The sequence below is a fragment of the Carassius gibelio genome, chromosome A22 (assembly GCF_023724105.1).
Source record: "Carassius gibelio isolate Cgi1373 ecotype wild population from Czech Republic chromosome A22, carGib1.2-hapl.c, whole genome shotgun sequence".
In the NCBI taxonomy this organism is placed as follows: Eukaryota; Metazoa; Chordata; class Actinopteri; order Cypriniformes; family Cyprinidae; genus Carassius; species Carassius gibelio.
Window position 1 is genome coordinate 2,976,549 of NC_068392.1, and position 25,145 is coordinate 3,001,693.

Consider the following 25,145-nt stretch of genomic DNA (forward strand, 5'->3'; position numbering starts at 1 on the left):
AAAGTCCAGCGTTTTGTGACCTTAGGGTGCGTGATGGGTTGTAGCGTGGTAGAAGGCTAGTTAGGTACGCTGGAGCTAAACCATTTAGGGCCTTATAGGTAAGTAATGATAATTTGTAACTGATACAGAACTTAATAGGTAGCCAGTGCAGAGACTGTAAAATTGGGGTAATATGATCATATTTTCTTGACCTCGTAAGGACTCTAGCTGCTGCATTTTGGACTACCTGTAGCTTGTTTATTGACGAAGCAGGACAACGACCTACAAGTGCATTACAATAGTCCAGTCTAGAGGTCATGAATGCATGAACTAGCCTTTCTGCATCAGAAACGGATAACATGTTTCGTAGCTTGGCACTGTTTCTAAGATGGAAGAATGCAGTTTTTGTAACATTGGAAATATGATTTTCAAAAGACAGATTGCTGTCTAATATAACACCCAGATTTCTGACTGTAGAGGAAGTAACAGTACATCCGTCTAGTTGCAGATTGTAATCTACAAGATTCTGTGTAGTGTTTTTTTTGGTCCAATAATTAGTATCTCTGTCTTATCCGAATTTAATTGGAGAAAACTATTTGTCATCCAATCTTTTACATTTTTAACACTCTGTTAGCTTAGATAATTGGGAAGTTTAATCTGGTCTCGTTGAGATATATAGCTGAGTATCATCAGCATAACAGTGGAAGCTAATTCCGTATTTTCTAATAATATTACCAAGGGGCAACATGTATATTGAAAATAGAAGGGGACCCAGGACGGATCCTTGTGGCACTCCATATTTTACTGATGATAAATGAGATGACTCCCCATTTAAGTAAACAAAATGGTAGCGATCGGACAGGTAGGATCTAAACCATCTTAGAGCCTGCCCTTGAATACCTGTATAGTTTTGTAATCGATCTAGGAGTATGTCATGATCTATGGTGTCGAACGCAGCACTAAGATCAAGTAAGATCTTCTCCATTAATTACTTCTTTACCAAATCCTTATTACTCTGGATTCGGTCATTCTCTAGTTCTACTGTATTGGACCCTGTTATGGCTTTCACCATGCCCAAACCTTCAGAGAACTTACCTACTTAATGCCTTCTTGTTATATTGACTTCGTCACCAACTTCAAACCTCAAATTTTTCATAACTTCCCTTTCTTTCCGGTTCACTGTATTGCACATGTTGAGGTCCAATAAACACTGGTCAATATTGAGGTCAATATCCGTGTCCCAGTCACCTAGGTTTCTATTCTTAGCAAACCATTCTTTACCAGATCTAATTGGATTGGATTTCTCTAGTATTATTCTATGTTCTTTGCAGAATTTCTCTACTAGTTTAACACTTATATTATGTGCACCATCTGCTCTCAGACTTTCCATCGGTCCCTGACACTTTATCCATTCTTTTAATCACTCTACTAACTTTTCTTCGAGTGCTACCCTTAAAGGCCATATCATGGTTTCAATTTCTTTATGACCTAATTCATCATCTCTCTGAAGTGCTCTCTCAACAGCTGTCACTTCCGGTAACTGTGCGGTCCAATGAATTTCCTCTTTCTGTCTGATCAGCTGTCCATTAAATTCAACCAAGTATCCTCATTATCTTTCACTTCCATCAGTGAAATATTTGGGCAGGTGCTTATGGTTCCCATGATACCTAGTAACTTTATCTTTCCTTTTCTGTTTAATTCTTCTCCAATCTAATTGATTGTCTCCTAGAATTAAACTCCATTGATCTCGTCTATGACTATTTTCACGAGCCTGGTTCTTCTCTAGGTTTCTTTTTAACCTAGCCAGCTCTCCAGTGATAGAAAAAAACTTTTGGTTGTTCTTTTGCTTCAGCTTTTAGCTGCAATGATCTTTTACTCACAGCAGTTACTATTTTCTCAGCACTACTATTTTCATCAGATTGCGTCATCGCTGCTTCTTGCTGGTGTGTCAGAAATGCAATCGAGCATCGCCCTTCTGCACTCCACAGTGTTAAAGTAACTTCCTCTTCTTCTTCAGAGATGTGAACGTAAAGAGGAAGTGTTTTATCTCATCATTCTAATGCACCACTATTAAGACATATTTTGATTCATTTTAATCTAGCCTGCTCCATTTGCTCGGTCCACTGCCATTTTCCTTCCTTGGATCCCTGATATAATATTTTTGCCTCTCTAAATATTTCTTGATAGTCCACTCCAGACACTCCACCAACTACAAGCAACTCCACACCACACATATAAACTCTCAGAGCAGATCATTAGGGTAGGTGTAGGGTTAGGGTTAGTTGAAAGTGTTACTCTACCAACTGCTAGTTGACATGTGGTTGCAAAGCTAATCAGCACCAGTAGAATGTCAAAAACGGATCACCAAAACAAAGTGCCAACGCAGATTCAAGTGCTCTTACTTATCCTTTGTGGATAAGTTCAAAATATCATCAATGTAAACTACTGTATAAGCGGTATTCTGATAACATTTTCAAAAGTGCACTTTCAAATTGATTTGGCACAAAGCTTGTATCATCTTTGATTAACGTCATCTGTTGTCATTAAGATTTTTTAAGGGGAGCCGAAGAATCCTATTCTTATATCACTTCTGGATATTCTTTGTTGTTTTTCTTTTACTTTCTTTTTGGTTTGACTTCCTCTTTTTCTACACTGACTTCTTTTTTTCTGTCAGCTGTTTTTCACCCTGCCTTTTTTTTTTTGTTTAGGGCCTGCTTTTTAGTGTCTTTGCTATAATATGCTCACTTTATTCAATTATTCTGGATATGTTCTCCCTCCACGGGATGTACCTTTAGGGCCAGATCTTTCTCCAGTTTGTCTCTGCTTTTGGATCTACTCTCCATCTCATAGTGATTATAGGGCTTCTTTTCAAGGCTTGACTGTCTCTTTGGGTTTTTAGACCTTTAGAAGTTGTGGCCTAATGGTTAGAGGGTTGGACTCCCAATCGAAGGGTTGTGAGTTCTAGTCTCGGGCTGGATGGAATTGTGGGTGGGGGGAGTGCATGAACAGTTCTCTCTCCACCTTCAATACCACGACTTAGGTGCCCTTGAGCAAGGCATCGAACCCCCAACTGCTCCCCGGGCGCCGCAGCATAAATGGCTGCCCACTGCTCCGGGTGTGTGCTCACAGTGTGTGTGTGTGTGTTCACTGCTCTGTGTGTGTGCATTTCGGATGGGTTAAATGAGGAGCACAAATTCTGAGTATGGGTCACCATACTTGGCTGAATTTCACTTCACTTTGTGTTTTATTATCAGATTTTTCCCCATCTGTCTGGATTATTTCTGTCTTTCTGTCATATCGAATTAGAGCTTTTTCAGATTCTTCAGGAGGGGTCTCTGGGCCATAAAGAAGGAATTATTTTGCTCCTTCTAGCGTTCCTGTTCAATTTCTTCTTTATTATTAGGACTTAACCCTTCAAAAACCCTTTTCTGCCTCCGTGCAGCCCAAATTCAGCCAAAAAAATGCAAGTCTACTTATTCACCAGATATCTTAATCTCCGCTCTCTACCCAACAAAACAGACAAACTCCTTCTGCTCTCTTGGACAAATAAGGATTTCTCTCACTCTGCTGCTCTGTGTTTCACGGAAACCTGGCTGAATGACGCCATACCGGACAGCGCGCTCCATCTGCCGGGCTTTCAGCTGTTCAGAGCGGATCGCGAATCAGAATCAACTGGTAAATCGGGCGGCGGGACATGCTTTTACATCAATGAACGGTGGTGTACAGATGTAACTGTGTTAAAGAAGATGTGCTGTCCTGATCTAGAAATGCAGTTTGTCAACTGCAAGCCGTTCTATTCGCCGCGGGAGTTTCATTCGTTCATTCTGGTCAGTGTTTACATCCCTCCTTTACATCCCTCCTTTCAGCTTTACAGAAACTTGCTGATCAGATCACAGACACAGAACAACAACACCCAGTCTCTGTTTTAATCATTCTTGGGGACTTTAACAAAGCCAATCTCTCCCGTGAACTGCCAAAATACAGACAGCATGTTAAATGTCCCACCAGAGACAGTAATATATTGGATCACTGTTACACCACAATAAAGGATGCATATCACTCTGTTCCACGAGCAGCTTTGGGACGTTCTGATCACTGTCTGGTTCATCTTATACCGTCCTACAAGCAAAAACTTAAATCTGCTAAACCTGTAGTAAGGACTGTGAAGAGATGGACCAGTGAAACAGAGCAGGATTTACAATCTTGTTTTGACCTCACTGATTGGAGTGTTTTTGAAGCTGCTGCCACCGATCTGGACGAACTCACAGAGACCGTAACATCCTATATTAGTTTCTGTGAGAATATATGCATTCCTACCAGGACTTATCTAACATTCAACAATGATAAGCCATGGTTTACAGTAAAATTCAGACATCTTCGTCAGGCCAAAGAGGATGCCTACAGAAATGGGGACAGGGTCTTGTACAATCAGGCCAGGAACACACTGAACAAAGAGATCAGAGCGGCTAAAAAGACCTACGCTAAAAAGTTGGAAGACCAGTTTACTTCCAACGACTCAACTTCAGTGTGGAGAGGTCTAAGAGCCATCACGAACTACAAGACACCATCCCCTTGCACTGAGGCTAATCAACGACTTGCTAACGACCTGAATGAGTTTTATTGCAGATTTGAAACCCCCAACACCCATTCTGACCATCTCCCTACACAACCATTAACACATCCTGCAATCCCACCCTCCACACCTCCTGCTCTTCAAATATGTGAAGATGATGTGCGCCAGGTCTTCAAGAAGAACAAAATAAGACAAGCACCAGGCCCAGATGGCGTTACACCGGCCTGTCTGAAAATCTGTGCTGACCAGCTAGCCCCCATCTTTTCACAGATCTTCAACAGATCCCTGGAGTTGTGTAAAGTGCCTTCCTGCTTCAAACGCTCCACCATCATCCCCATCCCAAAGAAACCCAAGATAACAGGACTTAACGACTACAGACCTGTGGCTCTAATGTCTGTCGTCATGAAGTCGTTTGAAAAACTGGTTCTGGCTTATCTGAAGGAGATCACTGGACCCTTACTGGACCCCCTCCAGTTTGCTTACCGAGCAAACAGGTCCGTGGATGATGCAATCAACATGGGATTGCACTTCATCCTGCAACATCTGGACAAAACAGGGATTTATGTGAGGATCCTATTTGTGGACTTTAGTTCGGCATTCAACACCATCATCCCAACAGCCCTTCAGACCAAACTGACCCAGCTCTCTGTTCCTAGCTCTATCTGTCAGTGGATCACCAGCTTTCTGACAGATAGGCAACAGTTAGTGAGACTGGGGAAATTCACATCAAACAGCTGCTCCACCAACACTGGTGCCCCTCAGGGATGTGTTCTCTCCCCTCTGCTTTTCTCCCTGTACACCAACGACTGCACCTCTAAAGACCCCTCTGTCAAGCTCCTAAAGTTTGCAGACGACACTACAGTCATCGGCCTCATCCAGGACGGTGATGAGTCTGCTTACAGACAAGAGGTTGAGCAGCTGGCTGTCTGGTGCAGTCTTAACAACCTGGAGCTGAACACGCTCAAAACAGTGGAGATGATCGTGGACTTTAGGAGAAACCCACCTGCACTTTCCCCACTCACCATCATGACCAGCCCTGTGACTGCAGTGGAGTCATTCAGATTCCTGGGAACCACCATCTCTCAGGACCTGAAGTGGGACAATCACATTGACTCCATTGTTAAAAAGGCCCAGAAAAGGTTGTATTTCCTTCGCCATTTTGTATTTTGCCATCTGGCCTCAGAGCCGCAAACACCAGAACAGCAAGGCACAAGAACAGTTTCTTCCCCCAGGCAATCTACCTCATGAACAGTTAAATGTTCCCTACTTATGCTTATAAACGTGCAATATCCTTATATTTATTTGTTAACCCTCCAACCTAGAACATTCCTGCATCTCACTCAATCCTATTCCATTATCATTTATAGCACAATTGTTTATACACTTATTTATTTGCCAATTTGTAAATCTCTCTTTTTTTCTTTTTTTTTCTGTGTGTTGTTGTCTCTGTGTACTGGAAGCTTATGTCACTAAAACAAATTCCTTGTATGCGTAAGCATACTTGGCAATAAAGCTCTTTCTGATTCTGATCTTCATCTGTTCACCATATCTGACTAGTTCACTCACTTTTCCTTTCACTGTAGTATTTTTCAGTTTGGCCTTTTTCAAGAGTTTCATCTCCTGATCTTTTCTCATTAATTCTTCCAGAGTTACTTTGTATTCCATTGAATTATCTTTAGTTCATCTTGGAGTATGCACCCGATTTATGGGAGTTATTGGCCTTTTCTGGCCTGGTGTACCCAAGTGTAATTAATAAGTGCAATTTATCTCAACTGGTTACTCTGTTTCTTCCTCTGACTGGTATCTTGACTCAGGAGTTATATCCCTGAAACTGAGCCTTCTCTGTCTCCTCGTTTCTCTGATGGGGGAAGTTATCACATCTCTGTCTGTTCTTGGAACTACACATTCATCCTCTGTTGAATCCTCTTTAACTGTCACTTTCAGGGCCTACATCAGAATAATATTCCTCAAGCTGATCATTCCCTACTTTACTCATAATTATTCCTTCCAACGCAGCTAGAGTTTCTCCATTCCCCTCTCGGCGGGACATAAAACTGGGGACTACCGACCCTTCCCCAGTATCTATTTCATTCAGATCATCCCAACTTCTCGTTGGTATGTTTCTGAATAATTTACTTCCATCATGTTTTATCAGTAAAACGTATATCTGCATATTATTCAGCTACTAGGCTACATCTACCTCAAAAGCTGAATTTCCTGGAACTTCATCAGAGCGTCTCACTTGTAGAGATTTTGCTCGAGTGCGCCCTCCGGCGACGAGTATGAATGAAAAACAAATTAATTTAGTACTCATTATTGCTCACCACACCTTTCCTTAAGTTCTTATCCAGTGTTTCTGTGGCTCAGTGGTAGAGCATTGTGTTAGCAGTGCAAAAGGTTGTGGGTTTGATTCCCAGAGAACAAAGTTACTGTTAAAAAGAAATGTATAGCCTGAATGCACTGTAAGTTGATTTGGATAAAGCGTCTTCTAAATTTGAAGGTAAAAAAAAATATATTGTTATTACAAAAGTAATATTCCTTATTTTGTTTAAAGTTTTTATTTAGAAATAATAACAATAATCATTATTAGTTTTATTGATATATAAAATAACAGGAATATAACGGCTAATAAAATTGGTGTCTTATCTCCATCCTGCCGCCAGAGGCCACTCAAAGAGCAACAAACACAGGCTACGAAATTACACTGTTTTAAAAACTGACAAAATAAGTTTTCTATGTGCTTGTGCTCAAATAATTGTTTCTTTTCTATTTGCATTTCTCAAAAAAGTACATCCATCTTCTTTATTTCAGTTTCCTGTTTAATCTCTCTCCTGTATGTTGCTGGCTCATTAATATTCAACATATTAAAGCATTGGTCTGATCACTACCTCATTCAGCATGGAACTGACGTCATTCTTCAATCTCATCAGTCAGCTTAAATAAAATAACTGCTCTTGAGCCTTTTGTCACTTTAATCAGACTGAATAAGCTTTTTTGGCACTAAAATCTTTTTATCTGCACTGTTTGTTCACTTCACTGGATTGCACTCTCTCTGCCATGTGCCTTGCACTGCTTTATTTTTAGATGCTAGCTGCATTTTGTTGCCTTGTACCTTAATGTGCAGTGACAATAAAGTTGAATCTAATCTAAAAAAATCTAATATAATAGGAAATATTACTGCAATATTTAGCAATATTACTGATTTGACTGCGCTGGTATTATCAGATGAGAAGTGAACTGATCTGGATGATGACATCAGTGTTGTGATTTATAGCTGAAATGAGCTCATTTGACCAACTTCACACAGTTTATCGATCTATGATGACTTCTGCCTCTGCTAAACACAAAATGGAAAACAAACTCTTTTCATTAGTATACTATATTCAGTATTTTAAAATAATGTTTGATAAGGGAAAACTGTACATGCTGCATGTTTTGTTCAGTTCTTAAATCTCTCAGTGCAATCTTAACATGTCTGTCTTTATTCACCTTAACAACACAACATCAGTTTGTCTTTTCTTCTTTCTTAATTGCCATGTATCCAACATATATTCACTGAACACAGTGTCATCTAGTGTCTTCCTAGAGTAACATTCACAATCACTTGATATCATCACACTGCGCTCTGAACTTCTGTTTTCCTCCAGACGGCGCTCGATATTATAAATGCTACAAAACATAAACAGACTCTTGAAGCTCAGAGTGAGAAAACTTTATTGATAAAGGCAAGCAAATACAGAAGACAAATGAATAGTACAGTGAGATCAGAGTCTTATCTGAGAGAAATATAATCAACAAGCTTTTAAACTGCATCTGTACAATAAAAACATTATTACACAATTACATTTTAAAAGCCCTTAAACCCTGAATCAAATATGAAAGCCTGATATAATGAATAATCTATATTAATATGACAAACCACACAAAACACACTTGAAGAAGTTTTAAAGTTCAGCGTCTCCTTTAGATTTCAATTCCTGTCAAGAACATGCACCTGATGTGTGAATCTGTGTTTGATCTTGTTCAGCTCTTCTGGATCTGATGTCATAAACCAGAAGAATGACAGTAGCCACGCCCACCAGAGCAGAGAGGACCAATCGGATCACAGCTTCAGTAGACCCACAGCATTGGACAGAGTCTGAGGAATAAAAACACCAAACTGAGATCAGATCAGTCAATAAACATTAATATCAAGAATATTTGAAGAACAGGACACATGATCTCTTCTCACCAGAGACAGAAACACTGAAAGCTTTTAATGACTGGTTTAGATTTAAATGTTTTGGTCCTAAATGTAGTAAATAACGTCCAGCATGTTCAGTTCTGATGTTTGTGATGGTCAGAGATCCAGTTTGATCGTCCAGCTTCAGTCTGTCTCTGAATCTCTCATCAAGAACATCATCATATACAGAGAATCCATTGGTCCATCTACTGATCAGAGCTAATAAAGTGATTTCATCTCCAAACCTCCACTCTATTGAAACACCATTCATTATTTCAGTAAGATCAGAGTTCAGAGTGACTGAATCTCCCTTCTTCACTGATATTTCTTCTGTATCACCAAACACACAGAGAACAAACAGAAACAGGGTTTGTCACAAGTTAGTACTGTAAAAATACTTTATAATTGTTTATGTAAGCAATTAGTTAAGAAATGTAATTTTTAAATAATAATGTTAAACAAAAGAACAGACAAAAAATAATATTGTATCTGGTGATGAAAAAATAAATAAAAAAGGTGTAACAAATATTTAATTCACCATTGACAGCATTGAGAAAGAACGTTTTCCTCATTCTGCTCCACATTCTACGGTCAATCACGAGTTCATAACGTCCAGCGTGTTCAGCTGTGATGTCTGTGATGGTCAGAGATCCAGTTTGATTGTCCAGCTTCAGTCTGTCTCTGAATCTCCCATCATGAACATCATCAAATACAGTGACACTGTCATCCCATTTATAGATTACAGCTATTAAACTGTCTTCAAACCTCCACCGAATCCAATCATAATCTATTTCAGTACGATCAGAGTTCAGAGTGACTGAATCTCCCTCCTTCACTGATATTTCATCTGTATCACCAAACACACACAGAACAAACAGAAACAGGGTTCATCACAGATTGAGAGTGTTATTTAATGGTTTACTAAAGTAAATAGTTTGAAGTTTACATCTGAAATGAATGACATCATAAAAGAACAGAAATGGTGTTTGGATTAATAACTGTATCTTTTTGCTGATTCTGTAAGGATCATCAGAATCAGAAACATCCAGAAACATCTCACGGCAATTCATACATATTTTACGAGTTGCATAATTCGTTTGAATTTGTACGAATCACTTACACTGGGGTTTAGAAAAATCTAGAAAAAGAATTAGCCACTTCGTAAAATACTTACGAAATGGTCGTGAGATATAAATATAAAACAGCTGAAACAATTATTTAACCCACCATAGAGACTGAGCCGGAAACTCTTTCTCACAGTGTTGTTATATACTCTATAATATCCAGCATGTTCAGTTGTGATGTTTGTGATGGTCAGAGATCCAGTTTGATTGTTCAGCTTCAGTCTGTCTCTGAATATCCCTTTATGAACATCCTCAAATACAGAGAATCTGTCGGCCGTCACATTGATTTCAGCGATTAGACCATATTCACACTCCCACTGAATCAGATCATTATCCATTATTTCAGAAAGACCAGAGTTTAGAGTGACTGAATGTCCAACTTTCACGTACGTTTCACCAAACACACCTGAAGAACAGAGCTTTTTTAAAGATATATAACACTTTCCTCACATTATGATGGTTTAATCAAACTTGTAGAGTCATGAAAAACAAATCCTCAAACCAATCTCCTCCAGACATCACTTTTGGTCACACTTTTACTTTAATCTTTAATGTCAAACTAACACTGTCGGGTATTTAAGCTTCATATTTATTTTATTTTATAATTTCATAATAGACCTGAATTTAGATCTGAATTCAAACTTGATCTCACCACAGTTCACTTATTTCTATTTGAGAATAAGTGAATATTAAACCTCTCTAACCAAATTATCCAGTATTTTATTACATGCTACCAGACAGAAGCAACTGAAGCCATAAAAAATAATTTAAACTCACCAACCAGACGCCACAAACACAAACAGAACCAGAATCTGTGAAACATCTTCATTGATTTCAGTTCACAAATATGAAGACAAACTCCTCAGAACTGGTTCAGTAATAAAATGACAGATGAGCTGATGAGAGACTGATCTGTAGTAAAATTAAGAGAAACTCTACTGTCGGCTGGAAGTGTTAAACCGTGTCCTCCAGCTCTTTTCTTGCTTATTTAGTCACACTTTCTTTGTCGCGTTTAGCTCTAGTCTCCCACAACTTCCTGTTGGTCAATGGTGTTAGTTTACACAGAAATAAACTGAATCATGATATGATCAGAGACTAGAGAAGATACGAGTGTTTAAAGCAGTGTTTGATCGGCTTGATGTCAGGTGTGAGAGGATAACAATGCCCACCTTTTGTCTTATTTTATTCTGGCTAAAGAAATATACATTAAACCTCTATTCACATCTTTGTTTCTCACACGTTAATGTAATATAAACTATCGCTCTTACCTCTGTTATTAATCAGATGCAGGAGAGACTTCTGTTCTTCTTCCCACCAGAGTCCAGTTCATAATACAGGATCAGGAACAAAATAAAATAATAACTTTACTCTTAATAAATTACTCAGAGACTTGTTTAAAAGATGTTAAACGCATCACCATATGAAATGGTTTCGCTTTATTCAAACAATAACTCATAAGAAAATGATAACTAAAAGAAAATAGCATAAAGTCTTCAGCCGAGATGCAGCAATGACTGTGTTCAAACCATAACATTATATAGTCACAAAAACAACACGTCCTTTTTTCATGATTTATTTTGGTGAACACACTCACACATCTGCATATACACACTCATAGACAGGTTGCTATGGATACAGGAAGTATGACATATTACTTTCGTAGCAACCTCTATTAGAACACATTCATATGAAGTCATTTCTGCAGTTTTTCTTTCATTAAAGCAAATTAATCCATCTCTAGTTTTAATTTTAACTTGTTACAACATCTTAAAAGTGTAGGGAAAGGAAATAACTATTTCTGAACTGACAGTTATATGACAGTTATGACAGTATATGACAGTTATCGATTGACAGACGATTCTGAATATTGTGAATGGGAAATCTCATTCCTAAATAATCTACAGATTCAGTAGATAAGACAAATCCCATTTTGAGATTTCCTCATTTACAACATTTCCTCTCGTTTTAGCTCCTTCCTTCGGATTTCTCTCTTCATTACATTTCACTACGATAGTCCATATCTTCTCACTTTTAGACCTTTTCTCAATGTACACATCAAAAACATTCCTCCTATTTCTGATCAGTGTTATTTCTAACAATTCTCTCATTTCACATTTAGAAAATGGATCTTGATTTCCAGGAAGTTCATGCATTAGGCATTTCTCAATCTCATATCTCTCCACAAAAGCTCGTAGGATTCTCCAGCTTAGTCAAAGTCTCTCTACGGTTTGCGGCCAGCTTTTTGCCAGCTCAAGAAACCATCCGAAACTCCACTGATTTCCTGAATCATCACTGCCGAGTCCTGGAAGAGATTCAGGGCCAATCAAAACACCAATACATAAACTTCTCTGTACTCTCAATTTTCTTTATATACCCATAAAACATCTGGCTAAGTTTTCCTATTAATAGTATTCTTCCAATTTGTAAAATAGATAAGAAATACAGCCACCAGAGATTTTTATTAATTCCTTGTATTCCATCCTGATATAATCCTAATGGTTTGAGAACCTGTAGGTTCTCCCAAATCGACCTGGAAGTCATCAAAGTCTGGTCCTTTGCTACAGACCATACATGACCACAAAACTATACTATCCCAAGAGCAACTGCACTCCTCTTCCCAGATACTTTATAGGAGTCAATCCGTAATTTTGAGAGTCCTGGCCGACAATTCTCACAATTTAGTATTCCCGATATCTCCGTTTGAGTCTGTTTATGCATCATTCATTCTGCGTCCATGTCCTTCTTATTGTCACAAAACGATAGATTCTGCAGGGCACATGGCTGATATCACACAGCAGAACGGTCGTATCGTTACTTCTCTGGCTTTGGCATATGTTCCCTCAAAGCCAAGAAACCTTTTCATTTCTGATTCTAACCATAGAAATGCTCTAGACCCATGTTTACCATGCTGTACCCGGATTAGGCCTTTTTGGTCAATGATGGATTTTATCTTCTCCATTAATTACTTCTTTACCAAATCCTCATTACTCTGGATTCGGTCATTCTCTAGTTCTTCTGTATTGGACCCTGTTATGGCTTTCACTTTATCAACCATTCCCAAACCTTCAGAGAACCTACTTTTCTTGTTATAAAGACTTCGTCACCAACTTCAAACCTCAAATTTTTCATAACTTCCCTTTCTTTCTGGTTCACTGTATTGCACATGTTGAGGTCCAATAAACACTGGTCAATATCCGTGTCCCAGTCACCTAGGTTTCTATTCTTAGCAAACCATTCTTTACCAGATCTAATTGGATTGGATTTCTCTAGTATTATTCTATGTTCTTTGCAGAATTTCTCTACTAGTTTAACACTTATATTATGTGCACCATCTGCTCTCAGTCTTTCCATCGGTCCCTGACACTTTATCCATTCTTTTAAACACTCTACTAACTTTTCTTCGAGTGCTGCTCTTAAAGGCCATATCATGGTTTCAATTTCTTTATGACCTAATTCGTCATCTCTCTGAAGTGCTCGCTCAACAGCTGTCACTTCCGGTAACTGTGCGGTCCCCTGAATTTCCTCTTTCTGTCTGATCAGCTGTCCATTAAATTCAACCAAGTATCCTCATTATCTTTCACTTCCATCAGTGAAATATTTGGGTAAGTGCTTATGGTTCTTATGATACCTAGTAACTTATCTTTCCTTTTCTGTTTAATTCTTCTCCAATCGAATTGATTATCTCCTAGAATTAAACTCCATTGATCCCGTCTATGACTATTTTCACGAGCCTGGTTCATCACTAGGTTTCTTTTTAACCTAGCCAGTTCTCCAGTCATAGTAAAAAACGTTTGGTTGTTCTTTTGCTTCAGCTTTTAGCTGCAATGATCTTTTACTCACAGCAGTTACTATTTTCTCAGCACTACTATTTTCATCAGATTGCGTCATCGCTGCTTCTTGCTGGTGTGTCAGAAATGCAATCGAGCATCACCCTTCTGCACTCCACAGTGTTAAAGTAACTTCCTCTTCTTCTTCAGAGATGTGAACGTAAAGAGGAAGTGTTTTATCTCATCATTCTAATGCACCACTATTAAGACATATTTTGATTCATTTTAATCTAGCCTGCTCCATTTGCTCGGTCCACTGCCATTTTCCTTCCTTGGATCCCTGATATAATATTTTTGCCTCTCTAAATATTTCTTGATAGTCCACTCCAGACACTCCACCAACTACAAGCAACTCCACAACCACACATATAAACTCTCAGAGCAGATCATTAGGGTAGGTGTAGGGTTAGGGTTAGTTGAAAGTGTTACTCTACCAGCTGTTGACATGTGGTTGCAAAGCTACTCATCGCTAGTAGAAAGTCAAAACGGATCACCAAAACAAAGAGCCAACGCAGATTCAAGTGCTCTTACTTATCCTTTTTGGATATCAAAATATCATCAATGTAAACTACTGTATAAGCGGGATTTCTGATAAAACTTTCATAATTGCACTTTAAAATTGATTTGGCACAAAGCTTGTATCATCTTTGATTAACGTCATCTGTTTTCATTAAGATTTTTTAAGGGGATCCGCCAATATCACTTCTGGATGTTCTTTTTTGTTTTTCTTTTACTTCTCTTTGTTTTGACTTCCTCTTTTTCTACACTGATTCTTTTTTTCTGTCAGCTGTTTTTCACTCTGCCTATTCTTGTTTAGGGTCTACTTTTTAGTCTCTTTGCCATAATGTGCTCAATTTATTCAATTATTCTGGACTTTTCTGGATTACTTTTCTCTCCACTATCTGATTTTTCCCTGTCTGTCTGGATTATTTCTGTCTTTCTGTCATATCGAATTAGAGCTTTTTCTAATTCTTCAGGAGAGGTCTCTGGGCCATAAAGAAGGAATTATTTTGCTCCTGCTACCGTACGCCACTTTTCTTCAAAGCTTTCCTGTTCAATTTCTTCTTTATTATTAGGAATTAACCCTTCAAAAACCCTAGCTAATTATCTGCCTCCGTGCAGCCCACATTCAGCCTGCGAGTCCACTTACTCACCAGATATCTTCATCTGTTCACCATATCTGACTAGTTCACTCACTTTTCCTTTCACTGTAGTATTTTTCAGTTTGGCCTTTTCAAGAGTTCCATCTCCTGATCTTTTCTCATTAATTCTTCCAGGGTTAGTTTGGATTCCATTGAATTATCTTAAGTTCATCTTGGAGTATGCACCTGATTTATGGGAGTTATTGGCCTTCTCTGGCCTGGTGTCCCCAAGTGTAATTAATAAGTGCAATTTATCTCAACTGGTTACTCTATTTCTTCCTCTGACTGGAATCTTGACTCAGGAGTTATATCCCTGAAACTGAGCCTTCTCTGTCTCCTCGTTTCTCTGATGGGGGAAGTTATCACATCTCTGTCTGTTCTTAGATCTACACTTTCATCCTCTGTTGAATCCTCTTTAACTGTCACTTTCAGGGCCTACATCAGAATAATATTCCTCAAGCTGATCATTCCCTACTTTACTCATAATTATTCCTTCCAACGCAGCTAGAGTTTCTACCATTCCCTTCTCGGCGGGACATAAAACTGGGGGCTACCGATCCGCATTCGGACCCTTCCCCAGGATCTATTTCATTCAAATCAACTTCTCGTTGGTATGTTTCTGAATAATTTATTTCCATCATGTTTTATCAGTAAAACGTATATCTGCATATTATTCAGCTACTAGGCTACATCTACAGGGAAAGCTGAATTTCCTGGAACTTCATCAGAGCCAGTGATGGCCGATTCGTGAACGAATCGTTCAATTTAACCGGTTCTTCTTAGTGAACCGGTTGAACCAGTTCACCAAATCGAACTGAATCGTTTGAAACGGTTCACGTCTCCAATAAGCATAAATCCAAAAATTACTTAAGCTGTTAACTTTTTTAACGTGACTGACACTCCCTCTGAGTCAGAATAAACCAATATCCCGGGGTAATCCATTTACTCAAACAGTACACTGACTGAACTGCTGTGAAGACCGAACTGAAGATGAACACCGAGCCGAGCCAGATAATGAACAAACACGCCCACTGCTGGAGCAGTTCTCGTTCTCGAGTCAAGAACCGGTTGCTTCGGTGTTCGGATCACCAGTACACTCAACCGAGAATCGTTTCTGTCGGACGCGTCCGAATTGAGAACCGATGAACTGATGATACTGCGCATGCGTGTAATTTTGTAAGTATTTTGTTAAACATCGGAAAGTGTGATAAAGTAACTATATTTTATTTAGATTTTTTTTTAATTATTTTTTTTTAGATTAATGTTTCCAATCTGTATATTGTATATAATGTATAGGCCAAATGGGTTTTCAGGGAAGTTGGACAATAATTAAGACTCTAAAGACTCTTATGTTTAATAGGAATAAGGGATGATTTATGAGATATCTGTACTGTATTTATAGTTAATGATGACATTCACAAATAGAGTTTGTAGTAAACAGAACATGAACACGAGTAGAGCAGCTGATGACACTGAACTGCAGCACGTGCCGGTTAGAGCGATTCTCGTTCTCGAGTCAAGAACCGGTTGCATCGGTTTTCGGATCATCAGTACACTCAACCGAGAATCGTTTCTGTCGGACGCGTCCGAATTGAGAACCGATGAACTGATGATACTGCGCATGCGCGATTCAGCGTGAAGCCAACTGACTCACAGCATGTCTCTGAACCGAAGGGATTCTTTTGGTGATTGATTCTGATTCTGTACTAGTAGTTTTGAGCGGGTATTTTGAGGGCTTGGATGAAGGGCAATCTGGCGAAACGTAAGTTAATTTAATAACAAATACATCGCAATGGATTATGTTTAGTAAGTGGATCATGGTTTCTGCACTGATGACACCTAATTTATTTACTTTATATCTTCAAGACTTAAATCCTCATATGCACATTATTGCTGTTACTGTATTTAGGTGTTGTTGCAAAACTCAAATGTAAACTTTTCATGATTATGAGGTTTTAACTGACTAAAGTTATGATTACTGACTTTATATATTTGAATGTTTGATAGACGTGACGCCATTACGTCATCGCCAATGACGTCATTACGTCGAGCGTGAAAGAACCGATGAACCGGTTTTTTCAACCGGTTTATTGAATCGAACCGTCCGAAAGAACCGGTTCGCGGAAAAGAATCGAACTTCCCATCACTAATCAGAGCGTCTCACTGGTAGAGATTTTGCTCGAGTGCGCCCTCCGGTGACGAGTATGAATGAAAAACAAATTAATTTAGTACTCATTATTGCTAACGACACCTTTCCTTAAGTTCTTCTCCAGTGTTTTTGTGGCTCAGTGGTAGAGCATTGTGTTAGCAGTGCAAAAGGTTGTGGGTTTGATTCCCAGGGAACAAAGGTTATGTTAAAAAGAAATGTATAGCCTGAATGCACTGTAAGTTGATTTGGATAAAAGCATCTGCCAAATGTGAAGGTAAATAAATATATTGTTATTACAAAAGTAATATTCCTTATTTTGTTTAATGTTTTATTTAGAAATATTATTATTAGTTTTATTGATATATAAAATAAAAGGAATATAACAGCTAATAAAATTGGTGTCTTATCTCCATCCTGCCGCCAGAGGTCACTCAAAGAGCAACAAACACAGGCTACGAAATTACACTGTTTACAAAACTGACAAAATAAGTTTTCTATGTGCTTGTGTACAAATAATTGTTTCTTTTCTATTTGGATTTCTCAAAAAAGTACATCCATCTTCTTTATTTCAGTTTCCTGTTTAATCTCTCTCCTGTATGTTGCTGGCTCATTAATATTCAACATATTAAAGCATTGGTCTGATCACTACCTCATTCAGCATGGAACTGACGACATTCTTCAATCTCATCAGTCAGCTTAAATAAAATAACTGCTCTTGAGCCTTTTGTCACTTTAATCAGACTGAATAAGCTTCTTTGGCACTAAAATCTGTTTATCTGCACTGTTTGTTCACTTCACTGGATTGCACTCTCTCTGCCATGTGCCTTGCACTGCTTTATTTTTAATTTTAGATGCTAGCTGCATTTCGTTGCCTTGTACCTTAATGTGCAGTGACAATAACGTTGAATCTAATCTAATATAATAGGAAATATTACTGCAATATTTAGCAATATTACTGATTTGACTGCGCTGGTATTATCAGATGAGAAGTGAACTGATCTGGATGATGACATCAGTGTTGTGATTTATAGCTGAAATGAGCTCATTTGACCAACTTCACACAGTTTATCGATCTATGATGACTTCTGCCTCTGCTAAACACAAAATGGAAAACAAACTCTTTTCATTAATATACTATATTCAGTATTTTAAAATAATGTTTGATAAGGGAGAACTGTACATGCTGCATGTTTTGTTCAGTTCTTAAATATCTCAGTGCAATCTTAACATGTCTGTCTTTATTCATCTTATCAACACAACATCAGTTTGTCTTTTCTTCTTTCTTAATTGCCATGTATCCAACATATATTCACTGAACACAGTGTCATGTAGTGTCTTCCTAGAGTAACATTCACAATCACTTGATATCATCACACTGCGCTCTGAACTTCTGTTTTCCTCCAGACGGCGCTCGATATTATAAATGCTACAAAACATAAACAGACTCTTGAAGCTCAGAGTGAGAAAACTTTATTGATAAAGGCAAGCAAATACAGAAGACAAATGAATAGTACAGTGAGATCAGAGTCTTATCTTAGAGAAATATAATCAACAAGCTTTTAAACTGCATCTGTACAATAAAAAACATTATTAGACAATTACATTTTAAAAGCCATTAAACCCTGAATCAAATATGAAAGCCTGATATAATTAATAATCTATATTAATATGACAAACCACACAAAACACACTTGAAGAAGTTTTAAAGTTCAGCGTCTCCTTTAGATTTCAAGTTCCCCTCAAGAACATGCACCTGATGTGTGAATCTGTGTTTGTTCTTGTTCAGCTTTTCTGGATCTGATGTCATAAACCAGAAGAATGACAGTAGCCACGCCCACCAGAGCAGAGAGGACCAATCGGATCACAGCTTCAGTAGAACCACAGCATTGGACAGAATCTGAGGAATAAAAACACCAAACTGAGATCAGATCAGTCAATAAACATTAATATCAAGAATATTTGAAGAACAGGACACATGATCTCTACTCACCAGAGACAGAAACACTGAAAGCTTTTAATGACTGGTTTAGAGTTAAATGTGTTGGTACTATATGTAGATAATAACGTCCAGCATGTTCAGTTCTGATGTCTGAGATGGTCAGAGATCCAGTTTGTTTGTTCAGCTCCAGTCTGTCTCTGAATCTCTCATCAAGAACATCATCATATACAGAGAATCCATCATCCCTTCTCCCGATCTCAGCTAATAAAGTTATTTCATCTCCAAACCTCCACTCTATTGAAACACCATTCATTATTTCAGTAAGATCAGAGTTCAGAGTGACTGAATCTCCCTTCTTCACTGATATTTCTTCTGTATCACCAAACACACAGAGCAAAAAGAAAGAGGGTCTGTCACAAGGTAAAATACTTTATAATTGTTTATGTAAGAAATTAGTTTAGAATGTAATTTTTAAATAATAATATAAAACAACAGAACAGAAAAAAATAAGCAAAATAGTATATGGATTAGTATTGTATCTGGTGATGAAAAAATAAAAAAGTTGTAACAAATATTGAATTCACCATTGACAGCCAGAAAGAACGTTTTGCTCATACGGTCGATCTGTACTCTATAAACTCCAGCATGTTCAGTTGTGATGTTAGTGATGGTCAGAGATCCAGTTCGATGATCCAGCTTCAGTCTGTCTCTGAATCTCCCGTCAAGAGCATCAATTAATAGAGAGATACTACTAGCCGTCACATTGATATCAGCTATTAAACTGTCTTCAAAGTTCCACTGAATCCGATCATAATCTATTTCAGTACGATCATAGTTCAGAGTGACTGAATCTCCCTCCTTCACTGATATTTCATCTGTATCACCAAACACACAGAGAACAAACAGAAACAGGGTTCATCACAGATTGAGAGTGTTATTTAATGGTTTCCTAAAGTAAATAGTTTGAAGTTTTAATCTGAAATGAATGACATCATAAAGGAACAGAAATGGTGTTTGCATTAATAACTATCTTTTTGCTGATTATGTAAGGATCATCAGAATCTGAGACATCAGAATCTAACAGTATTGTGTTTCAGCAAGTTCACTTGTAATAATTTAGTTTCAATTTCACTGTAGCTCCATATTTAATCTCATGTCAATGTCAAATGGCTCTAAAATTTTAAATAGACTTTTAGTGATGTTATTAATTAAAATATATTTGATTATTGGAGTATTCCCTGTCTATTTGGTTATTCACTCATTTACAGGCTCATATTTCATAATTTGCGAAAGCTCTTAAAATTTAAATTTCAAAAATAAAACAGCTGAAACAATAATTTAACCCACCATAGACAAGGAGCTTGAAACTCTTTCTCACAGTGTTTGTCGTTAGTTTATATCCTCCAGTATGTTCAGTTGTGATGTTAGTGATGGTCAGAGATCCAGTTTGTTCGTCCAGCTTCAGTCTGTCTCTGAATATCCCTTTATGAACATCCTCATTTACAGAGAATCTGCCAGCCGTCACATTGATTTCAGCTATTAATCTGTTTTCAAACCTCCAGTGAATCAGATCATCATCCTTCGTTTCAGAAAGACCAGAGTTTAGAGTGACACAATGTCCAATTTTCACGAACTTCATTTCACCAAACACACCTGAAGAACAGACCAACCAAAAAAAGTTTCGAAAATGAAAATAGGGAATCGACTTTAACCAAATATATGCACACTATTAATTTTAAAAGAATTAAAAATATAGATGTAAAAAAACTCTCAAACAAGCAGAAAACGAAAATAAAGAATTCCGTAAGTGCAGTATGCGTTGCGAAAGCTAGACAGAAAATACCAGCAATTTTAAGCGCCCAGTGAAGTCGAAAGCGACCTCTTATGCTGCGTTCACACCAAACGCGAATAGAGTGTCTGGCGCTAATGATTTCAGTGTTAAGTCAATGTAAAGACATGTTTACGCGCGTCTGGAGGTCTCGCAGCGCGGTAGACGCGAATTCGCCTCATTCTGGCATCTAGTTACAGGAGATTCTGAGTTATGAAAAGGAGCATTGCAAGCTTACTGCGGTCGGAGTGCGTCTTCTCAACAGCTGGACATAGGCCTATAGTGAATAAAAAATGCTCTGCTCTGGACCCCAAAAATGTTGATCGACTTGTTTTCCTGTTCAATAAATTTGTAATGGTCCTAGCCTTTTTGCGCATTTCATTATGCATGCCTAGCGCCTAGCCTGTGTCAGTTACGTTCAATAAAAAAACACACATGGCATGTTCTCAAGTCTATTTAAAGTTTCATTTTTTGAACAGTTGCTTGAAATGGATTGAATCATTATTTAAAATAATCTTGGAGATTTTTTAATTGCATAAATCATAAATGCAGCCGGGTTGAAGACTGCAGTGGTGTTTTTCTTTTGTTATGGCAGCCGTCCTCTCTACATATATATATTTTTTTGAGAATGTTGTAGGGGAGACCGGGGATGGTTGTAACACTTTTTTCTTCAACGCCTAAAATTACCTTTTTCTTTTGGCTACAAGTCTAAAACTTCTAGGCAAAGTACCCACATGTTTATACTACAAATGGCAACAATTTAAATGTATTCAACTATATCACAGACTTTGTGAGATGATGACAAATACAAGGTGGTCCTTTGTTACAACCTACCCCACTACTGGGGTAGGTTGTAACACATACTGGGGTAAGTTGTAACAGGTAGACAAAATATACAAAAACTAAGGGTACTCCAAGTGATTTGACACAAAAACAGTTTTATTTTAAATGAATGACTGCAACAATAAATATGTGTGAATATGGGGAGTGTATGAGCATATTGTGTGTTTTTGTGCATGTGTGCCTTTGTGTGTGTGCATGTCTGTACGTGCACATTCATGTGTGTGTGTGTGTGTGTGTGTGTGTGTGGGCATGTTTTTGTGTCATATCAGGACACAACTCTGTATAATGACATGGGTATGACACAGGTATTACAAGGAGAGGGTGACTTATGAGGATATAACCCATGTCCCCATTTTTCAAAACACTTATAAATCACACAGAAAGAGTTTTTTTGAGAAAGTAAAAATGCACAAAGTTTCCTGTGAGGCTTAGGGTTAGGTGTAGGGTTGGTGAAGGGCCATAGAATGTACAGTTTGCACAGTATAAAAACCATTATACCTATGGGATGTCCCCACTTTTCACAAAATGTGTGTGTGTGTGTTTGTGTGTGTGTGTGAGCAAATTAACAGACGTATGTTTATCCCCACTCCAGAGAATGAACAAATGAAATGCATTCTTTACCAGTCACAAGTTCTAGTAATTCTGTAGAATTGTTAAAATCACAAAAATGTTCTTGGTTGTATGTAAGGGGATGGTTGTAACACTTTCAAAACATGTGTTACAACCTACCCCGCCACTGTCACCCACAGTTTAGCGAGCTGTATTAGCATGGTGCTTTGAAATTGGCAGAAGGTTGATACAACATTCTTTACTAGAGAAACTACAGTTTGACCTGATATAACTCATACAACATTATCTACAACGGTAGAAGTACTAAACAAAATATTATCTTGTTAATTTTTTTTACTTTCTGACCTCAGAATTAGATTTTCTGCTGTAGCTTAAGGAGAGATAGCAACACAGACTGGAAAACCTCCATGTGGGATTGTAAAGGAAGCCTGATAAAAACTGAAATTGTCACATGACTCCTATCTTGCCCCTGATTCATGGAATTGGTAGTGTTACAACTCTCCCCGTGTTACAACCATCCCCGGTCTCCCCTACTCCTGTTGCTGTTTGTTATTCTGCACGAAACTTCATGCCAATAAATAAGAAATATTCCTGACTTGTGCGTTTCCAGCGCTCTCTTTACGTTCGTTCGTTATTTGACGTTGAAAAAGGATTCGTCTTTTTTTTTTTTTTACATGGAAAATAGATTTTACAATCGATTCAATGAAAACTTATCTTAAAAATCGAAAATGATTTTTTCACAAAAGTGACAGCCCTAATATATATATTGTAATGAATGCACACATGAAACGAGAGATCCAATAGCAGTGATTTAATGGGGCAATCCAAAAGCAAATCCAAAAACAGGCAAGAGATCAATAACAAGAGAATCAGTCCAAAAAACAAGAAACATGAACAACACAAGGGAACACAAGAAAGCCGGGTGACGGAAAACAAGGACTCCATGAAACAGATAGAAAACAGACCGGTTTATATAGATAGGTGAAGACAATGAAATTGGAGAGTGCAATTGACAGGTGTGCAATTAACCGTGATGAAGGGACAAGGCTTGTGGGAAATGCCTGCAGTGGGGTGCCTAGGGGGAAGGGAGACCACTAGTGGACACCCAGGGAAACACAGACCAGACACTGTGACATTACCCCCTCCTCTAAGGAGCAGCTGCCAGATGCTCCACCAAACACAAGAACAAACCAAGGAACACAGAGACCAGAAGGGAGGTGGATTGGTGGAGGATAAGGGGGAAGGACGAAGGGCCAGGTCCATAGAGGAAAACAGAGACAGGAGGTAAAAAAAAAAAAAAAACAGAACAAAAAAAACAAAACAAAACAACAACAAAACAAAGAGGCCGGGAGGGAATGGACAATTCAGGGACCCAGGGCAGAGCCAACAGGGCAGGAATCCAGGGTGGAGCAGGTGGAACTGGGGCCCACCGGGATTGCGCAGATGGAACTGGAACCCACCACAGCCGAGCAGAAGCAACCAGGGCGGCGCCGAAGACCACCACAACCATGCGGTCGAGACAGAATCCTACCAGGGTGGTGCAGAGAACCACCACAGCCGTGCGGTTGAGACAGAAGCCCACCTGGGTGGCAAAGAAGACCACCACTGCCGTGCGGTCGAGACAGAAGCCCACCAGGGCGGTGCAGAAGACCACCACAGCCGTGCGGTTGAGACAGAAGCCCAACAGGGTGGCAAAGAAGACCACCACTGCCGTGCGGTCGAGACAGAAGCCCACCAGGGCGGTGCAGAAGACCACCACAGCCGTGCGGTTGAGACAGAAGCCCACCAGGGTGGCGCAGAGGACCACCACAGCCGTACGGTCGAGACAGAAGCCCATCGGGGCGGCACAGAAGACCACCACAGCCGTGCAGTTGAGACAGAAGCCCACCAGGGCGGTGCAGAAGACCACCACAGTGGGATCGATGGCACAGGAGAGCAAGTCTGGTTAGGTAAGTCTGAAATAGAGAACATGAACAGGTTAAGGGTGGCCTCTGTGGCCCTGAGGAGATGGTAGATGGTCTCCATGGCCATGACAGGGCAGGCAGTGACTTCCTGGATGGCCTCCATGGCCATGACAGGACAGGCGGTGAGTTCCTGGATGGCCTCCATGGCCATGACAGGATAGGCCAAGATCTGTGGTGATTTGACTGGGTTCAGGAAGATCAACTGTGACTTGACTTCGTTCAGGAAGATCAACGGTGACTTGACTTGACTCAGGAAGATCAGAAGTGACTTGACTTTGCTCAGGAAGATCAACGGTGACTTGACTTTGCTCAGGAAGATCATTGGTGACTTGACTTTGCTCAGGAAGATCAACGGTGACTTGATTTTGCTTAGGAAGATCAACGGTGACTTGCCCTTGCTCATGAAGATCCTTGGTGACTTGCCTTTGCCCATGAAGATCATTGGTGACTAGACCTTGCCCATGAAGATCATTGGTGACTTGACCTTGCCCATGAAGATCATTGGTGACTTGACTTGACTCCTGAGGTCTAACTGTGGTAGTGACCTGACCTGACTCTGGAGGGTAAACGGGGACCTGGCTAGAATCTAAAGGGTCAACGGGGAACTGGCTCGATTCTGGAGGGTCAACGGGGACCTGGCTCGAGTCTGGAGGGTCAACGGGGACCTGACTCGACTCTGGAGGGTCAAAGGGGACCTGACTCGACTCTGGAGGGTCAACGGGAACCTAACTTGACTCTGGAGGGTACCCTATGGCAGTCATCTTGTGCTCTGGCGCTTGGCTGGTGGCCATCTTGCGCAGTGGCGCTGGGCCGGCGGCCATCTTGTGCAGAGGGAAGCCATCTTGTGCAGTGGCTCCGGGCTGGCGGCCATCTTGTGCAGTGGTGATGGGCTGGCGGCCATCATGTCTGGAGAGACGGGTGTGGTCTGTGTATCTCATTGACTACGATGTTGAAGGTAACTGGTGAACCCCCAAAAGTCAAGGAT

General features: G+C 39.3%; 1 protein-coding gene across 5 annotated transcripts in view; it reads right to left on the reverse strand.

Annotated features, from left to right (window-relative positions):
- LOC127942807 (uncharacterized) overlaps positions 1 to 25,145 on the reverse strand; it is a 230,112-nt gene that overhangs the window by 129,429 nt on the left and 75,538 nt on the right. The window contains exons 1-2 of one of the 5 annotated variants that reach the window (XR_008149432.1): positions 19,007 to 19,236; positions 8,266 to 8,690 (exon numbers count right to left, since the gene is read on the reverse strand). The exons of 2 other annotated variants lie outside the window; for them this stretch is intronic. Coding sequence is in view for 1 of the 3 variants with exons in the window: in XM_052538776.1 (XP_052394736.1) it covers positions 8,533 to 8,690; positions 8,784 to 9,104 (479 nt within the window). In the remaining 2 variants the exon portion in view is untranslated. Of the gene's footprint in view, positions 1 to 8,265; positions 8,691 to 8,783; positions 9,105 to 19,006; positions 19,237 to 19,451; positions 19,831 to 25,145 lie in introns of those variants that run through there. 2 more of the 5 variants (XM_052538776.1, XR_008149431.1) reach the window with 2 other exon arrangements.